The 19,379-nt window shown below is 60.7% G+C and overlaps 1 protein-coding gene across 1 annotated transcript in view; it reads right to left on the bottom strand.

Moving 5' to 3' along the window:
• LOC147374749 (uncharacterized) overlaps positions 1-19,379 on the bottom strand; it is a 60,008-nt gene that overhangs the window by 33,708 nt on the left and 6,921 nt on the right. Inside the window, exon 3 of the mRNA XM_086394579.1 lies at positions 11,293-12,237. Coding sequence (XP_086250705.1) covers positions 11,293-12,237 — 945 coding nt within the window. The remainder of the gene's footprint in view (positions 1-11,292; positions 12,238-19,379) is intronic.

Consider the following 19,379-nt stretch of genomic DNA (forward strand, 5'->3'; position numbering starts at 1 on the left):
CACCCCAATCGACATTCTCCTCCTCCTCCTCCTCCTCCTCCTCCTCCTCCTTCTTCAGAGGGTGTGGATGGGGCAAGCAGTAAGTCCATTTGAGACGATGGGGCGGAGGAAAGATGCGTGGTGATGATGAGGGCGGACTGTGGGTGGCTCCGCTTCCTCGTGCAGGGCACGCTTGTTCGTGTTCTCGGGGGAGGATACTGCTCATCATTCTTTGTCCTCTCTACGTGCGGAGGGCATGGTGCGGCGTAGGTAGCCATGCGGGGGAAACAAGCCATCGGAACGTTCTCTGTGCCTTGCCACGCCGACTAGCGCAGTCAGGAGCCAGAGTTGGCCCTCGAGGTCGGAGATGTTCCATCGCAAATTCCCGGTCTGCCAAAGTTTGATGGAGGGTTTGGGGTTTGAAGCCATCAGCCAAGCCAAAGAAAGAAAAACGCAAGAGGTGGTCGATAAGGGGCCTCAGGTGCCCCTCCAGCGGGTCACGGGCCCATGAGGCAGTCGAGAAAGCAGCTAGGGGAGGACAGCTTCCCCACCGCCCCAGGCACTTTGGAGGCCGGCCGCATCTCCTCGCGTCCAGAGGCGTTTGCCCGGGGCCCAGCTGGATGAGACTGCCAGACAGGACGGGCAGAGTCGGAAGTCCAGTTGTCTTGCTATCACAATCTAGGGTAGGCTCGGGTCTTTCCTCAGTGCGGGGAGGACCTTTGCTTTCAGAAATGAACGTGGCGCGACATATCTCCACTCAGGCACCGGTGCGATGCTGGTGGAGAAGTTTCTTTGGGACTGGTTGGGTTGCCTTTCTCCCCTTGGCCTTCGTGTTGGTGCTGGTGGTGCTGGTGGTGCTGGTGGCGGTGCTCATGGCCTTGTGGATCGCTTCTCCTGTTTGGCACTTGGAGCTTCTCCAGCGTACTCCTTGCACCGGACATGGAGCCCCAGGGACCTTTGCGGACGAGCGTCGTGCTGGGGACGCGCGCATCCCCGCCTCATTCCTGCCGGACCCTCCGCCAAGTAGCACGAGGCCTCCCAAGGACAGACACCCATAAAGGCTGCTTGCCCGTCTTCTCCCCGGACGCCTCTCGACGTCTGGGCCATTTTCGAGAGCCTGACCGGCCGGAAGGAGACGGTTCATGGACCTGCACCCGCTCTTCCCTGCCCCCCGAAGGGCTCCCGAGATCTTCTCCTTGCTCGGCGGGCTGTGAGCGCTCTGTGAGGCGTCTCCAGGCCGCGTCACTCACCCGAGGCCAGCGGTGCGGCCAGGGAACGGAGACGGGGAACGAAAGGCAAACCCACACCCAAAGTCCCATCCCGAGAGGACTCTCCCACCCTCGCAGAAGTGGGAGGCCCTCGGACCGTGCCCAGGCCCGCTCATGCACCCCATCACCCCATCCTCTCCAGCGACTTCCCAGCAGAGCCAGCCCTCGAGAGCTCAGCCGCTCAGGCACGAGCCCGTCCCAAGTGAACACCGAGACCCCGGGCACACTCCAGGCCCCGCTTCTTCCCAGGAGGCTGCATCACGCACACGGCCGAGAGGAACTCGCTCCTCGTCGGAACTCTTGGTGCGTCACACAGGGCGTGCCGCACACAGCGTGTGCCTGGGCGTCTGCACGCATGTGCGTCAGAGCCGACCTACCGCCACAGCCCCAGAGACGGCCGCGGCTTCTTGTTCTTCCCCTTGGTGGCTCTGGCCCTCCCGCTGGCACAAGGGCCGTTGCCGACGTTCCTCGGCCCCGGAGGCGGGGTGTCCGTGCTGGGACGGTCGAGCCGCTCGTGCTCCTGTTGGGGCGGCGTGCGGTTTCTCCCTCCTCCGTGTTTGGACTGGTGAATCACGACCGCGCCGGCAGGCAGGGCAGACTGGACCTTCCGCAGCTCCAAGGCCGGCTTCGGTCGGCTGTGTTCTTGCAGGCGTCTCCACTGCTCTAAGCTCATCCCTTCGACCTCTGTGTCCCCCGGGGACTCCTCCGACCCAGGAGCTCTGCCGCTGGCGTCTCCTGCAGGCTGCCCGGGGTCTGTGGGGTCAGCCCCGACGGGGGCCGCTGCCCCTCCCCCAGCGCCCCCTTCCCACGCACCCTCCCGGGCGTAGAACAGGACGTAGGCGCTCTGGCTCAGGGCAGCGGTCTCGTCACAGGCGGTCACCTTGGCATCGTCCATCTTATACCATTGGCCGTTGCCCGCTCGGACGTAACAGAAGTAGTGTCCTCGCTCACAGCTCCACCCGGAGTGCACCAGCACGGCATAGAGCACGTAGCCCAGTGGCCCTGCCTTCCGCTCAGACGTGTAGGGCTGCAGGTGCAAGCACTGGGGATAGCGCACCTCCTGAGCCCTTTTGGCCCCGCTCACCGGTGTGAACCGCTTCAGCACCAGCACCAGGACCTGGGAGGTGCTGTGCAAAGTCAACCTCTTGGTGGCAGGCACCTTCCGGAGACAGACGCCACAGTCATAGGCATTGTCCGCGTCCAGCTTCTCGGGCTTCACCAGCTCTCTCAGAGCTTGCTCCACACTCTGAGCCGCCGTGATATCCAGGCTGATGTCCAGATAAGGGTCGAACGTGTCCGAGACACCGAGGCAGCGGAGACACTGGATCTGAGACCTCCAGGTCCCGCCGAAGATCTGACGGATGACGGTGGTGTCCTCGGAGGCATGGCCCGACGGCTGGGATGCACTCAAGCACCCTTGCTGCATGGCATTCAGAGTGAACACCAGAAACTCGTGGGCATCTTCCTGCTGGTGTCTGTGGAAGCCCGCCAGCAGGTCCTTGCGGGGCCGGATCACCTCTCCCGCGTGAAGGAGGGCTCGGGTCACGTGAGCTCGCATGGCACAGAGCGTGCAGGCGCTGCGGGCCGGACAGAGGGTGGCGTGCTGCTGGGACACCATCCAGCTGGCCAGGGGCGGCGTGTGGCTCAGACACTGCAGCGCCGCATTCACGTAGCAGGTGTTCCCCAGGTTCTGAAGCCCAGCCCCCACCCCCCACGGCCCCTTCCAACTCAGGGCGCCTTTCTGGCCAGGCGTCAGCCCTGCTGACCCAGGAGCCAAGTCACCCCGCTGGGGACGCCCAAGCGCCGGCGACGGCCCCTCAGGCACAGACGGTCCCCGAAGGGCATCCGCACCAGCGGCGCTGGGCCCACAACCTTGCCCTCCGGGGAAGACGTCGAAGGGAGACGGACACACACCTCCCCCGTGCTCAGAAGCAGCCCCCGGGGCTCTGCACACAAGGCCCACGAGGGTTTCCATCTCCTACCTGCAGCTGCACGCCGACGCCTCCTTCCCTCAGACGGTCCGGCTCCAGAAAAGGGCCTGGGCCCCGCCCCCTCGGGCCTTTGGGGGCTTCCCCACAGCCCCACCCCCGCACGTGCAGGCTCCTCATTGGCTGAGGCGGCCGAGGGCGTGCCCACTCCCACTCCCGCCATCCAACCACCCACACTTTTCTCGGGGAATTCCCCTTGACGAGGCCCCACACGCACTTCCGACCTGACCCCCTGGACCAAAGGGCTCGGGATGCAAGTGATTCGGGGGCATTGGGCCTTCCAGCCTTGCCCGCTAGAGATTCACTGCGGGGCTTCCGAGTTCAGCACACAAATGCCGGCTGCACAGGACTTCCGTGGACTCACCATTCACATCCTAACACACGTGTGGAAACATATGTCTGCCCACCGAACCTCTCCCCTTTAGGGGTCTCCCGACCCCAGACCCCTGCCTGAGGACAACCCCTCCCCGGACAACAATAAACCCTTGCCTCAACTTTGCGCTCCAGCGAGGTCCTCCCCAATTTCTATGCGTTCTCACTGGACACTCTTCTAGCGTTCAGGGTCCTAGCACCAAAAGATGCCAGCAGAGTGCCACATATGCTTTTCTCCCTTCAGGGCCGTTGCTCAAGACCCAAAGCGAGCTCATTTAGAAAGGCATAGGCTTCCTGCAACTTTGGATTCATTTCTGCAGCTCCTTTTCTCTCTCCGCTGCCCTTTTTTCTTCCTTTTCCTTCTTCCTTTATCATTTACTGTTTTTTTTTTTTTTTTTCACTGCTTGGTGTTTTTGGGTTTTATGAGTGGTTTTTTTTTTTTTTTCCATTTATTTTTAAACTTTTTTTAAAAATTTTGTGTTCATTTTGTTATTTTTTTGTTGCTTTTATTCTCTTTCTCTCTTTTATATACACTAGTTGACTCATACAGTCGTCTTTCGAATTCCGGGGCTCAAAATGTGGTATAAATCAAGGTATAAAAAAGGTTTCCCTCCTGGAGGAGGATGACTGTTGCTTTCCTTCTCGGTGTGTGACATGTGTGTTTGTTTGCTCTCCCGTCCTGGACATTATGCTTGCCTTCCAGGACTATGGGGGTTTGACCGTCCACAGGTTTACCATAGCTGGAGTGTTGATTCCGTTGGTCCTTACTAGGAAAGAAGGGCCCTGACCCCGTTTTCTTCCTTAGCCTATTGCACCCCTCCCACCTCCCGCTCCCCCCATCCCATCCTAGGAGCCTACCGCTTTGTGCTTTATGATCCAAGTGCTCACACCCTTGCTGTCCTCTTACCTCCTTCCCATGGCACAGAGAAGCGAGATCAGCCAGGATTTTTCTCTCTTTTGCACGGATTTCGCCCAGCATAAGGCCACCTTCCCATTCCCTCTGTCCCGCCACCCCAATCGACATTCTCCTCCTCCTCCTCCTCCTCCTCCTCCTCCTTCTTCAGAGGGTGTGGATGGGGCAAGCAGTAAGTCCATTTGAGACGATGGGGCGGAGGAAAGATGCGTGGTGATGATGAGGGCGGACTGTGGGTGGCTCCGCTTCCTCGTGCAGGGCACGCTTGTTCGTGTTCTCGGGGGAGGATACTGCTCATCATTCTTTGTCCTCTCTACGTGCGGAGGGCATGGTGCGGCGTAGGTAGCCATGCGGGGGAAACAAGCCATCGGAACGTTCTCTGTGCCTTGCCACGCCGACTAGCGCAGTCAGGAGCCAGAGTTGGCCCTCGAGGTCGGAGATGTTCCATCGCAAATTCCCGGTCTGCCAAAGTTTGATGGAGGGTTTGGGGTTTGAAGCCATCAGCCAAGCCAAAGAAAGAAAAACGCAAGAGGTGGTCGATAAGGGGCCTCAGGTGCCCCTCCAGCGGGTCACGGGCCCATGAGGCAGTCGAGAAAGCAGCTAGGGGAGGACAGCTTCCCCACCGCCCCAGGCACTTTGGAGGCCGGCCGCATCTCCTCGCGTCCAGAGGCGTTTGCCCGGGGCCCAGCTGGATGAGACTGCCAGACAGGACGGGCAGAGTCGGAAGTCCAGTTGTCTTGCTATCACAATCTAGGGTAGGCTCGGGTCTTTCCTCAGTGCGGGGAGGACCTTTGCTTTCAGAAATGAACGTGGCGCGACATATCTCCACTCAGGCACCGGTGCGATGCTGGTGGAGAAGTTTCTTTGGGACTGGTTGGGTTGCCTTTCTCCCCTTGGCCTTCGTTTTGGTGCTGGTGGTGCTGGTGGTGCTGGTGGCGGTGCTCATGGCCTTGTGGATCGCTTCTCCTGTTTGGCACTTGGAGCTTCTCCAGCGTACTCCTTGCACCGGACATGGAGCCCCAGGGACCTTTGCGGACGAGCGTCGTGCCGGGGACGCGCGCATCCCCGCCTCATTCCTGCCGGACCCTCCGCCAAGTAGCACGAGGCCTCCCAAGGACAGACACCCATAAAGGCTGCTTGCCCGTCTTCTCCCCGGACGCCTCTCGACGTCTGGGCCATTTTCGAGAGCCTGACCGGCCGGAAGGAGACGGTTCATGGACCTGCACCCGCTCTTCCCTGCCCCCCGAAGGGCTCCCGAGATCTTCTCCTTGCTCGGCTGGCTGTGAGCGCTCTGTGAGGCGTCTCCAGGCCGCGTCACTCACCCGAGGCCAGCGGTGCGGCCAGGGAACGGAGACGGGGAACGAAAGGCAAACCCACACCCAAAGTCCCATCCCGAGAGGACTCTCCCACCCTCGCAGAAGTGGGAGGCCCTCGGACCGTGCCCAGGCCCGCTCATGCACCCCATCACCCCATCCTCTCCAGCGACTTCCCAGCAGAGCCAGCCCTCGAGAGCTCAGCCGCTCAGGCACGAGCCCGTCCCAAGTGAACACCGAGACCCCGGGCACACTCCAGGCCCCGCTTCTTCCCAGGAGGCTGCATCACGCACACGGCCGAGAGGAACTCGCTCCTCGTCGGAACTCTTGGTGCGTCACACAGGGCGTGCCGCACACAGCGTGTGCCTGGGCGTCTGCACGCATGTGCGTCAGAGCCGACCTACCGCCACAGCCCCAGAGACGGCCGCGGCTTCTTGTTCTTCCCCTTGGTGGCTCTGGCCCTCCCGCTGGCACAAGGGCCGTTGCCGACGTTCCTCGGCCCCGGAGGCGGGGTGTCCGTGCTGGGACGGTCGAGCCGCTCGTGCTCCTGTTGGGGCGGCGTGCGGTTTCTCCCTCCTCCGTGTTTGGACTGGTGAATCACGACCGCGCCGGCAGGCAGGGCAGACTGGACCTTCCGCAGCTCCAAGGCCGGCTTCGGTCGGCTGTGTTCTTGCAGGCGTCTCCACTGCTCTAAGCTCATCCCTTCGACCTCTGTGTCCCCCGGGGACTCCTCCGACCCAGGAGCTCTGCCGCTGGCGTCTCCTGCAGGCTGCCCGGGGTCTGTGGGGTCAGCCCCGACGGGGGCCGCTGCCCCTCCCCCAGCGCCCCCTTCCCACGCACCCTCCCGGGCGTAGAACAGGACGTAGGCGCTCTGGCTCAGGGCAGCGGTCTCGTCACAGGCGGTCACCTTGGCATCGTCCATCTTATACCATTGGCCGTTGCCCGCTCGGACGTAACAGAAGTAGTGTCCTCGCTCACAGCTCCACCCGGAGTGCACCAGCACGGCATAGAGCACGTAGCCCAGTGGCCCTGCCTTCCGCTCAGACGTGTAGGGCTGCAGGTCCAAGCACTGGGGATAGCGCACCTCCTGAGCCCTTTTGGCCCCGCTCACCGGTGTGAACCGCTTCAGCACCAGCACCAGGACCTGGGAGGTGCTGTGCAAAGTCAACCTCTTGGTGGCAGGCACCTTCCGGAGACAGACGCCACAGTCATAGGCATTGTCCGCGTCCAGCTTCTCGGGCTTCACCAGCTCTCTCAGAGCTTGCTCCACACTCTGAGCCGCCGTGATATCCAGGCTGATGTCCAGATAAGGGTCGAACGTGTCCGAGACACCGAGGCAGCGGAGACACTGGATCTGAGACCTCCAGGTCCCGCCGAAGATCTGACGGATGACGGTGGTGTCCTCGGAGGCATGGCCCGACGGCTGGGATGCACTCAAGCACCCTTGCTGCATGGCATTCAGAGTGAACACCAGAAACTCGTGGGCATCTTCCTGCTGGTGTCTGTGGAAGCCCGCCAGCAGGTCCTTGCGGGGCCGGATCACCTCTCCCGCGTGAAGGAGGGCTCGGGTCACGTGAGCTCGCATGGCACAGAGCGTGCAGGCGCTGCGGGCCGGACAGAGGGTGGCGTGCTGCTGGGACACCATCCAGCTGGCCAGGGGCGGCGTGTGGCTCAGACACTGCAGCGCCGCATTCACGTAGCAGGTGTTCCCCAGGTTCTGAAGCCCAGCCCCCACCCCCCACGGCCCCTTCCAACTCAGGGCGCCTTTCTGGCCAGGCGTCAGCCCTGCTGACCCAGGAGCCAAGTCACCCCGCTGGGGACGCCCAAGCGCCGGCGACGGCCCCTCAGGCACAGAGGGTCCCCGAAGGGCATCCGCACCAGCGGCGCTGGGCCCACAACCTTGCCCTCCGGGGAAGACGTCGAAGGGAGACGGACACACACCTCCCCCGTGCTCAGAAGCAGCCCCCGGGGCTCTGCACACAAGGCCCACGAGGGTTTCCATCTCCTACCTGCAGCTGCACGCCGACGCCTCCTTCCCTCAGACGGTCCGGCTCCAGAAAAGGGCCTGGGCCCCGCCCCCTCGGGCCTTTGGGGGCTTCCCCACAGCCCCACCCCCGCACGTGCAGGCTCCTCATTGGCTGAGGCGGCCGAGGGCGTGCCCACTCCCACTCCCGCCATCCAACCACCCACACTTTTCTCGGGGAATTCCCCTTGACGAGGCCCCACACGCACTTCCGACCTGACCCCCTGGACCAAAGGGCTCGGGATGCAAGTGATTCGGGGGCATTGGGCCTTCCAGCCTTGCCCGCTAGAGATTCACTGCGGGGCTTCCGAGTTCAGCACACAAATGCCGGCTGCACAGGACTTCCGTGGGCTCACCATTCACATCCTAACACACGTGTGGAAACATATGTCTGCCCACCGAACCTCTCCCCTTTAGGGGTCTCCCGACCCCAGACCCCTGCCTGAGGACAACCCCTCCCCGGACAACAATAAACCCTTGCCTCAACTTTGCGCTCCAGCGAGGTCCTCCCCAATTTCTATGCGTTCTCACTGGACACTCTTCTAGCGTTCAGGGTCCTAGCACCAAAAGATGCCAGCAGAGTGCCACATATGCTTTTCTCCCTTCAGGGCCGTTGCTCAAGACCCAAAGCGAGCTCATTTAGAAAGGCATAGGCTTCCTGCAACTTTGGATTCATTTCTGCAGCTCCTTTTCTCTCTCCGCTGCCCTTTTTTCTTCCTTTTCCTTCTTCCTTTATCATTTACTGTTTTTTTTTTTTTCCCTGCTTGGTGTTTTTGGGTTTTATGAGTGGTTTTTTTTTTTTTTTTTTTCCATTTATTTTTAAACTTTTTAAAAAAATTTTGTGTTCATTTTGTTATTTTTTTGTTGCTTTTATTCTCTTTCTCTCTTTTATATACACTAGTTGACTCATACAGTCGTCTTTCGAATTCCGGGGCTCAAAATGTGGTATAAATCAAGGTATAAAAAAGGTTTCCCTCCTGGAGGAGGATGACTGTTGCTTTCCTTCTCGGTGTGTGACATGTGTGTTTGTTTGCTCTCCCGTCCTGGACATTATGCTTGCCTTCCAGGACTATGGGGGTTTGACCGTCCACAGGTTTACCATAGCTGGAGTGTTGATTCCGTTGGTCCTTACTAGGAAAGAAGGGCCCTGACCCCGTTTTCTTCCTTAGCCTATTGCACCCCTCCCACCTCCCGCTCCCCCCATCCCATCCTAGGAGCCTACCGCTTTGTGCTTTATGATCCAAGTGCTCACACCCTTGCTGTCCTCTTACCTCCTTCCCATGGCACAGAGAAGCGAGATCAGCCAGGATTTTTCTCTCTTTTGCACGGATTTCGCCCAGCATAAGGCCACCTTCCCATTCCCTCTGTCCCGCCACCCCAATCGACATTCTCCTCCTCCTCCTCCTCCTCCTCCTCCTCCTCCTCCTTCTTCAGAGGGTGTGGATGGGGCAAGCAGTAAGTCCATTTGAGACGATGGGGCGGAGGAAAGATGCGTGGTGATGATGAGGGCGGACTGTGGGTGGCTCCGCTTCCTCGTGCAGGGCACGCTTGTTCGTGTTCTCGGGGGAGGATACTGCTCATCATTCTTTGTCCTCTCTACGTGCGGAGGGCATGGTGCGGCGTAGGTAGCCATGCGGGGGAAACAAGCCATCGGAACGTTCTCTGTGCCTTGCCACGCCGACTAGCGCAGTCAGGAGCCAGAGTTGGCCCTCGAGGTCGGAGATGTTCCATCGCAAATTCCCGGTCTGCCAAAGTTTGATGGAGGGTTTGGGGTTTGAAGCCATCAGCCAAGCCAAAGAAAGAAAAACGCAAGAGGTGGTCGATAAGGGGCCTCAGGTGCCCCTCCAGCGGGTCACGGGCCCATGAGGCAGTCGAGAAAGCAGCTAGGGGAGGACAGCTTCCCCACCGCCCCAGGCACTTTGGAGGCCGGCCGCATCTCCTCGCGTCCAGAGGCGTTTGCCCGGGGCCCAGCTGGATGAGACTGCCAGACAGGACGGGCAGAGTCGGAAGTCCAGTTGTCTTGCTATCACAATCTAGGGTAGGCTCGGGTCTTTCCTCAGTGCGGGGAGGACCTTTGCTTTCAGAAATGAACGTGGCGCGACATATCTCCACTCAGGCACCGGTGCGATGCTGGTGGAGAAGTTTCTTTGGGACTGGTTGGGTTGCCTTTCTCCCCTTGGCCTTCGTGTTGGTGCTGGTGGTGCTGGTGGTGCTGGTGGCGGTGCTCATGGCCTTGTGGATCGCTTCTCCTGTTTGGCACTTGGAGCTTCTCCAGCGTACTCCTTGCACCGGACATGGAGCCCCAGGGACCTTTGCGGACGAGCGTCGTGCCGGGGACGCGCGCATCCCCGCCTCATTCCTGCCGGACCCTCCGCCAAGTAGCACGAGGCCTCCCAAGGACAGACACCCATAAAGGCTGCTTGCCCGTCTTCTCCCCGGACGCCTCTCGACGTCTGGGCCATTTTCGAGAGCTTGACCGGCCGGAAGGAGACGGTTCATGGACCTGCACCCGCTCTTCCCTGCCCCCCGAAGGGCTCCCGAGATCTTCTCCTTGCTCGGCGGGCTGTGAGCGCTCTGTGAGGCGTCTCCAGGCCGCGTCACTCACCCGAGGCCAGCGGTGCGGCCAGGGAACGGAGACGGGGAACGAAAGGCAAACCCACACCCAAAGTCCCATCCCGAGAGGACTCTCCCACCCTCGCAGAAGTGGGAGGCCCTCGGACCGTGCCCAGGCCCGCTCATGCACCCCATCACCCCATCCTCTCCAGCGACTTCCCAGCAGAGCCAGCCCTCGAGAGCTCAGCCGCTCAGGCACGAGCCCGTCCCAAGTGAACACCGAGACCCCGGGCACACTCCAGGCCCCGCTTCTTCCCAGGAGGCTGCATCACGCACACGGCCGAGAGGAACTCGCTCCTCGTCGGAACTCTTGGTGCGTCACACAGGGCGTGCCGCACACAGCGTGTGCCTGGGCGTCTGCACGCATGTGCGTCAGAGCCGACCTACCGCCACAGCCCCAGAGACGGCCGCGGCTTCTTGTTCTTCCCCTTGGTGGCTCTGGCCCTCCCGCTGGCACAAGGGCCGTTGCCGACGTTCTTCGGCCCCGGAGGCGGGGTGTCCGTGCTGGGACGGTCGAGCCGCTCGTGCTCCTGTTGGGGCGGCGTGCGGTTTCTCCCTCCTCCGTGTTTGGACTGGTGAATCACGACCGCGCCGGCAGGCAGGGCAGACTGGACCTTCCGCAGCTCCAAGGCCGGCTTCGGTCGGCTGTGTTCTTGCAGGCGTCTCCACTGCTCTAAGCTCATCCCTTCGACCTCTGTGTCCCCCGGGGACTCCTCCGACCCAGGAGCTCTGCCGCTGGTGTCTCCTGCAGGCTGCCCGGGGTCTGTGGGGTCAGCCCCGACGGGGGCCGCTGCCCCTCCCCCAGCGCCCCCTTCCCACGCACCCTCCCGGGCGTAGAACAGGACGTAGGCGCTCTGGCTCAGGGCAGCGGTCTCGTCACAGGCGGTCACCTTGGCATCGTCCATCTTATACCATTGGCCGTTGCCCGCTCGGACGTAACAGAAGTAGTGTCCTCGCTCACAGCTCCACCCGGAGTGCACCAGCACGGCATAGAGCACGTAGCCCAGTGGCCCTGCCTTCCGCTCAGACGTGTAGGGCTGCAGGTCCAAGCACTGGGGATAGCGCACCTCCTGAGCCCTTTTGGCCCCGCTCACCGGTGTGAACCGCTTCAGCACCAGCACCAGGACCTGGGAGGTGCTGTGCAAAGTCAACCTCTTGGTGGCAGGCACCTTCCGGAGACAGACGCCACAGTCATAGGCATTGTCCGCGTCCAGCTTCTCGGGCTTCACCAGCTCTCTCAGAGCTTGCTCCACACTCTGAGCCGCCGTGATATCCAGGCTGATGTCCAGATAAGGGTCGAACGTGTCCGAGACACCGAGGCAGCGGAGACACTGGATCTGAGACCTCCAGGTCCCGCCGAAGATCTGACGGATGACGGTGGTGTCCTCGGAGGCATGGCCCGACGGCTGGGATGCACTCAAGCACCCTTGCTGCATGGCATTCAGAGTGAACACCAGAAACTCGTGGGCATCTTCCTGCTGGTGTCTGTGGAAGCCCGCCAGCAGGTCCTTGCGGGGCCGGATCACCTCTCCCGCGTGAAGGAGGGCTCGGGTCACGTGAGCTCGCATGGCACAGAGCGTGCAGGCGCTGCGGGCCGGACAGAGGGTGGCGTGCTGCTGGGACACCATCCAGCTGGCCAGGGGCGGCGTGTGGCTCAGACACTGCAGCGCCGCATTCACGTAGCAGGTGTTCCCCAGGTTCTGAAGCCCAGCCCCCACCCCCCACGGCCCCTTCCAACTCAGGGCGCCTTTCTGGCCAGGCGTCAGCCCTGCTGACCCAGGAGCCAAGTCACCCCGCTGGGGACGCCCAAGCGCCGGCGACGGCCCCTCAGGCACAGAGGGTCCCCGAAGGGCATCCGCACCAGCGGCGCTGGGCCCACAACCTTGCCCTCCGGGGAAGACGTCGAAGGGAGACGGACACACACCTCCCCCGTGCTCAGAAGCAGCCCCCGGGGCTCTGCACACAAGGCCCACGAGGGTTTCCATCTCCTACCTGCAGCTGCACGCCGACGCCTCCTTCCCTCAGACGGTCCGGCTCCAGAAAAGGGCCTGGGCCCCGCCCCCTCGGGCCTTTGGGGGCTTCCCCACAGCCCCACCCCCGCACGTGCAGGCTGCTCATTGGCTGAGGCGGCCGAGGGCGTGCCCACTCCCACTCCCGCCATCCAACCACCCACACTTTTCTCGGGGAATTCCCCTTGACGAGGCCCCACACGCACTTCCGACCTGACCCCCTGGACCAAAGGGCTCGGGATGCAAGTGATTCGGGGGCATTGGGCCTTCCAGCCTTGCCCGCTAGAGATTCACTGCGGGGCTTCCGAGTTCAGCACACAAATGCCGGCTGCACAGGACTTCCGTGGGCTCACCATTCACATCCTAACACACGTGTGGAAACATATGTCTGCCCACCGAACCTCTCCCCTTTAGGGGTCTCCCGACCCCAGACCCCTGCCTGAGGACAACCCCTCCCCGGACAACAATAAACCCTTGCCTCAACTTTGCGCTCCAGCGAGGTCCTCCCCAATTTCTATGCGTTCTCACTGGACACTCTTCTAGCGTTCAGGGTCCTAGCACCAAAAGATGCCAGCAGAGTGCCACATATGCTTTTCTCCCTTCAGGGCCGTTGCTCAAGACCCAAAGCGAGCTCATTTAGAAAGGCATAGGCTTCCTGCAACTTTGGATTCATTTCTGCAGCTCCTTTTCTCTCTCCGCTGCCCTTTTTTCTTCCTTTTCCTTCTTCCTTTATCATTTACTGTTTTTTTTTTTTTCCCTGCTTGGTGTTTTTGGGTTTTATGAGTGGTTTTTTTTTTTTTTTTCCATTTATTTTTAAACTTTTTAAAAAAATTTTGTGTTCATTTTGTTATTTTTTTGTTGCTTTTATTCTCTTTCTCTCTTTTATATACACTAGTTGACTCATACAGTCGTCTTTCGAATTCCGGGGCTCAAAATGTGGTATAAATCAAGGTATAAAAAAGGTTTCCCTCCTGGAGGAGGATGACTGTTGCTTTCCTTCTCGGTGTGTGACATGTGTGTTTGTTTGCTCTCCCGTCCTGGACATTATGCTTGCCTTCCAGGACTATGGGGGTTTGACCGTCCACAGGTTTACCATAGCTGGAGTGTTGATTCCGTTGGTCCTTACTAGGAAAGAAGGGCCCTGACCCCGTTTTCTTCCTTAGCCTATTGCACCCCTCCCACCTCCCGCTCCCCCCATCCCATCCTAGGAGCCTACCGCTTTGTGCTTTATGATCCAAGTGCTCACACCCTTGCTGTCCTCTTACCTCCTTCCCATGGCACAGAGAAGCGAGATCAGCCAGGATTTTTCTCTCTTTTGCACGGATTTCGCCCAGCATAAGGCCACCTTCCCATTCCCTCTGTCCCGCCACCCCAATCGACATTCTCCTCCTCCTCCTCCTCCTCCTCCTCCTCCTCCTTCTTCAGAGGGTGTGGATGGGGCAAGCAGTAAGTCCATTTGAGACGATGGGGCGGAGGAAAGATGCGTGGTGATGATGAGGGCGGACTGTGGGTGGCTCCGCTTCCTCGTGCAGGGCACGCTTGTTCGTGTTCTCGGGGGAGGATACTGCTCATCATTCTTTGTCCTCTCTACGTGCGGAGGGCATGGTGCGGCGTAGGTAGCCATGCGGGGGAAACAAGCCATCGGAACGTTCTCTGTGCCTTGCCACGCCGACTAGCGCAGTCAGGAGCCAGAGTTGGCCCTCGAGGTCGGAGATGTTCCATCGCAAATTCCCGGTCTGCCAAAGTTTGATGGAGGGTTTGGGGTTTGAAGCCATCAGCCAAGCCAAAGAAAGAAAAACGCAAGAGGTGGTCGATAAGGGGCCTCAGGTGCCCCTCCAGCGGGTCACGGGCCCATGAGGCAGTCGAGAAAGCAGCTAGGGGAGGACAGCTTCCCCACCGCCCCAGGCACTTTGGAGGCCGGCCGCATCTCCTCGCGTCCAGAGGCGTTTGCCCGGGGCCCAGCTGGATGAGACTGCCAGACAGGACGGGCAGAGTCGGAAGTCCAGTTGTCTTGCTATCACAATCTAGGGTAGGCTCGGGTCTTTCCTCAGTGCGGGGAGGACCTTTGCTTTCAGAAATGAACGTGGCGCGACATATCTCCACTCAGGCACCGGTGCGATGCTGGTGGAGAAGTTTCTTTGGGACTGGTTGGGTTGCCTTTCTCCCCTTGGCCTTCGTGTTGGTGCTGGTGGTGCTGGTGGTGCTGGTGGCGGTGCTCATGGCCTTGTGGATCGCTTCTCCTGTTTGGCACTTGGAGCTTCTCCAGCGTACTCCTTGCACCGGACATGGAGCCCCAGGGACCTTTGCGGACGAGCGTCGTGCCGGGGACGCGCGCATCCCCGCCTCATTCCTGCCGGACCCTCCGCCAAGTAGCACGAGGCCTCCCAAGGACAGACACCCATAAAGGCTGCTTGCCCGTCTTCTCCCCGGACGCCTCTCGACGTCTGGGCCATTTTCGAGAGCTTGACCGGCCGGAAGGAGACGGTTCATGGACCTGCACCCGCTCTTCCCTGCCCCCCGAAGGGCTCCCGAGATCTTCTCCTTGCTCGGCGGGCTGTGAGCGCTCTGTGAGGCGTCTCCAGGCCGCGTCACTCACCCGAGGCCAGCGGTGCGGCCAGGGAACGGAGACGGGGAACGAAAGGCAAACCCACACCCAAAGTCCCATCCCGAGAGGACTCTCCCACCCTCGCAGAAGTGGGAGGCCCTCGGACCGTGCCCAGGCCCGCTCATGCACCCCATCACCCCATCCTCTCCAGCGACTTCCCAGCAGAGCCAGCCCTCGAGAGCTCAGCCGCTCAGGCACGAGCCCGTCCCAAGTGAACACCGAGACCCCGGGCACACTCCAGGCCCCGCTTCTTCCCAGGAGGCTGCATCACGCACACGGCCGAGAGGAACTCGCTCCTCGTCGGAACTCTTGGTGCGTCACACAGGGCGTGCCGCACACAGCGTGTGCCTGGGCGTCTGCACGCATGTGCGTCAGAGCCGACCTACCGCCACAGCCCCAGAGACGGCCGCGGCTTCTTGTTCTTCCCCTTGGTGGCTCTGGCCCTCCCGCTGGCACAAGGGCCGTTGCCGACGTTCTTCGGCCCCGGAGGCGGGGTGTCCGTGCTGGGACGGTCGAGCCGCTCGTGCTCCTGTTGGGGCGGCGTGCGGTTTCTCCCTCCTCCGTGTTTGGACTGGTGAATCACGACCGCGCCGGCAGGCAGGGCAGACTGGACCTTCCGCAGCTCCAAGGCCGGCTTCGGTCGGCTGTGTTCTTGCAGGCGTCTCCACTGCTCTAAGCTCATCCCTTCGACCTCTGTGTCCCCCGGGGACTCCTCCGACCCAGGAGCTCTGCCGCTGGCGTCTCCTGCAGGCTGCCCGGGGTCTGTGGGGTCAGCCCCGACGGGGGCCGCTGCCCCTCCCCCAGCGCCCCCTTCCCACGCACCCTCCCGGGCGTAGAACAGGACGTAGGCGCTCTGGCTCAGGGCAGCGGTCTCGTCACAGGCGGTCACCTTGGCATCGTCCATCTTATACCATTGGCCGTTGCCCGCTCGGACGTAACAGAAGTAGTGTCCTCGCTCACAGCTCCACCCGGAGTGCACCAGCACGGCATAGAGCACGTAGCCCAGTGGCCCTGCCTTCCGCTCAGACGTGTAGGGCTGCAGGTCCAAGCACTGGGGATAGCGCACCTCCTGAGCCCTTTTGGCCCCGCTCACCGGTGTGAACCGCTTCAGCACCAGCACCAGGACCTGGGAGGTGCTGTGCAAAGTCAACCTCTTGGTGGCAGGCACCTTCCGGAGACAGACGCCACAGTCATAGGCATTGTCCGCGTCCAGCTTCTCGGGCTTCACCAGCTCTCTCAGAGCTTGCTCCACACTCTGAGCCGCCGTGATATCCAGGCTGATGTCCAGATAAGGGTCGAACGTGTCCGAGACACCGAGGCAGCGGAGACACTGGATCTGAGACCTCCAGGTCCCGCCGAAGATCTGACGGATGACGGTGGTGTCCTCGGAGGCATGGCCCGACGGCTGGGATGCACTCAAGCACCCTTGCTGCATGGCATTCAGAGTGAACACCAGAAACTCGTGGGCATCTTCCTGCTGGTGTCTGTGGAAGCCCGCCAGCAGGTCCTTGCGGGGCCGGATCACCTCTCCCGCGTGAAGGAGGGCTCGGGTCACGTGAGCTCGCATGGCACAGAGCGTGCAGGCGCTGCGGGCCGGACAGAGGGTGGCGTGCTGCTGGGACACCATCCAGCTGGCCAGGGGCGGCGTGTGGCTCAGACACTGCAGCGCCGCATTCACGTAGCAGGTGTTCCCCAGGTTCTGAAGCCCAGCCCCCACCCCCCACGGCCCCTTCCAACTCAGGGCGCCTTTCTGGCCAGGCGTCAGCCCTGCTGACCCAGGAGCCAAGTCACCCCGCTGGGGACGCCCAAGCGCCGGCGACGGCCCCTCAGGCACAGACGGTCCCCGAAGGGCATCCGCACCAGCGGCGCTGGGCCCACAACCTTGCCCTCCGGGGAAGACGTCGAAGGGAGACGGACACACACCTCCCCCGTGCTCAGAAGCAGCCCCCGGGGCTCTGCACACAAGGCCCACGAGGGTTTCCATCTCCTACCTGCAGCTGCACGCCGACGCCTCCTTCCCTCAGACGGTCCGGCTCCAGAAAAGGGCCTGGGCCCCGCCCCCTCGGGCCTTTGGGGGCTTCCCCACAGCCCCACCCCCGCACGTGCAGGCTGCTCATTGGCTGAGGCGGCCGAGGGCGTGCCCACTCCCACTCCCGCCATCCAACCACCCACACTTTTCTCGGGGAATTCCCCTTGACGAGGCCCCACACGCACTTCCGACCTGACCCCCTGGACCAAAGGGCTCGGGATGCAAGTGATTCGGGGGCATTGGGCCTTCCAGCCTTGCCCGCTAGAGATTCACTGCGGGGCTTCCGAGTTCAGCACACAAATGCCGGCTGCACAGGACTTCCGTGGGCTCACCATTCACATCCTAACACACGTGTGGAAACATATGTCTGCCCACCGAACCTCTCCCCTTTAGGGGTCTCCCGACCCCAGACCCCTGCCTGAGGACAACCCCTCCCCGGACAACAATAAACCCTTGCCTCAACTTTGCGCTCCAGCGAGGTCCTCCCCAATTTCTATGCGTTCTCACTGGACACTCTTCTAGCGTTCAGGGTCCTAGCACCAAAAGATGCCAGCAGAGTGCCACATATGCTTTTCTCCCTTCAGGGCCGTTGCTCAAGACCCAAAGCGAGCTCATTTAGAAAGGCATAGGCTTCCTGCAACTTTGGATTCATTTCTGCAGCTCCTTTTCTCTCTCCGCTGCCCTTTTTTCTTCCTTTTCCTTCTTCCTTTATCATTTACTGTTTTTTTTTTTTTCCCTGCTTGGTGTTTTTGGGTTTTATGAGTGGTTTTTTTTTTTTTTTTCCATTTATTTTTAAACTTTTTAAAAAAATTTTGTGTTCATTTTGTTATTTTTTTGTTGCTTTTATTCTCTTTCTCTCTTTTATATACACTAGTTGACTCATACAGTCGTCTTTCGAATTCCGGGGCTCAAAATGTGGTATAAATCAAGGTATAAAAAAGGTTTCCCTCCTGGAGGAGGATGACTGTTGCTTTCCTTCTCGGTGTGTGACATGTGTGTTTGTTTGCTCTCCCGTCCTGGACATTATGCTTGCCTTCCAGGACTATGGGGGTTTGACCGTCCACAGGTTTACCATAGCTGGAGTGTTGATTCCGTTGGTCCTTACTAGGAAAGAAGGGCCCTGACCCCGTTTTCTTCCTTAGCCTATTGCACCCCTCCCACCTCCCGCTCCCCCCATCCCATCCTAGGAGCCTACCGCTTTGTGCTTTATGATCCAAGTGCTCACACCCTTGCTGTCCTCTTACCTCCTTCCCATGGCACAGAGAAGCGAGATCAGCCAGGATTTTTCTCTCTTTTGCACGGATTTCGCCCAGCATAAGGCCACCTTCCCATTCCCTCTGTCCCGCCACCCCAATCGACATTCTCCTCCTCCTCCTCCTCCTCCTCCTCCTCCTCCTCCTTCTTCAGAGGGTGTGGATGGGGCAAGCAGTAAGTCCATTTGAGACGATGGGGCGGAGGAAAGATGCGTGGTGATGATGAGGGCGGACTGTGGGTGGCTCCGCTTCCTCGTGCAGGGCACGCTTGTTCGTGTTCTCGGGGGAGGATACTGCTCATCATTCTTTGTCCTCTCTACGTGCGGAGGGCATGGTGCGGCGTAGGTAGCCATGCGGGGGAAACAAGCCATCGGAACGTTCTCTGTGCCTTGCCACGCCGACTAGCGCAGTCAGGAGCCAGAGTTGGCCCTCGAGGTCGGAGATGTTCCATCGCAAATTCCCGGTCTGCCAAAGTTTGATGGAGGGTTTGGGGTTTGAAGCCATCAGCCAAGCCAAAGAAAGAAAAACGCAAGAGGTGGTCGATAAGGGGCCTCAGGTGCCCCTCCAGCGGGTCACGGGCCCATGAGGCAGTCGAGAAAGCAGCTAGGGGAGGACAGCTTCCCCACCGCCCCAGGCACTTTGGAGGCCGGCCGCATCTCCTCGCGTCCAGAGGCGTTTGCCCGGGGCCCAGCTGGATGAGACTGCCAGACAGGACGGGCAGAGTCGGAAGTCCAGTTGTCTTGCTATCACAATCTAGGGTAGGCTCGGGTCTTTCCTCAGTGCGGGGAGGACCTTTGCTTTCAGAAATGAACGTGGCGCGACATATCTCCACTCAGGCACCGGTGCGATGCTGGTGGAGAAGTTTCTTTGGGACTGGTTGGGTTGCCTTTCTCCCCTTGGCCTTCGTGTTGGTGCTGGTGGTGCTGGTGGTGCTGGTGGCGGTGCTCATGGCCTTGTGGATCGCTTCTCCTGTTTGGCACTTGGAGCTTCTCCAGCGTACTCCTTGCACCGGAC

This window comes from Bos grunniens, chromosome 3 (genome assembly GCF_055505025.1).
Source record: "Bos grunniens cultivar Pamir isolate PY7600 chromosome 3, Bosgru_T2T1.0, whole genome shotgun sequence".
Taxonomy (NCBI): Eukaryota; Metazoa; Chordata; class Mammalia; order Artiodactyla; family Bovidae; genus Bos; species Bos grunniens.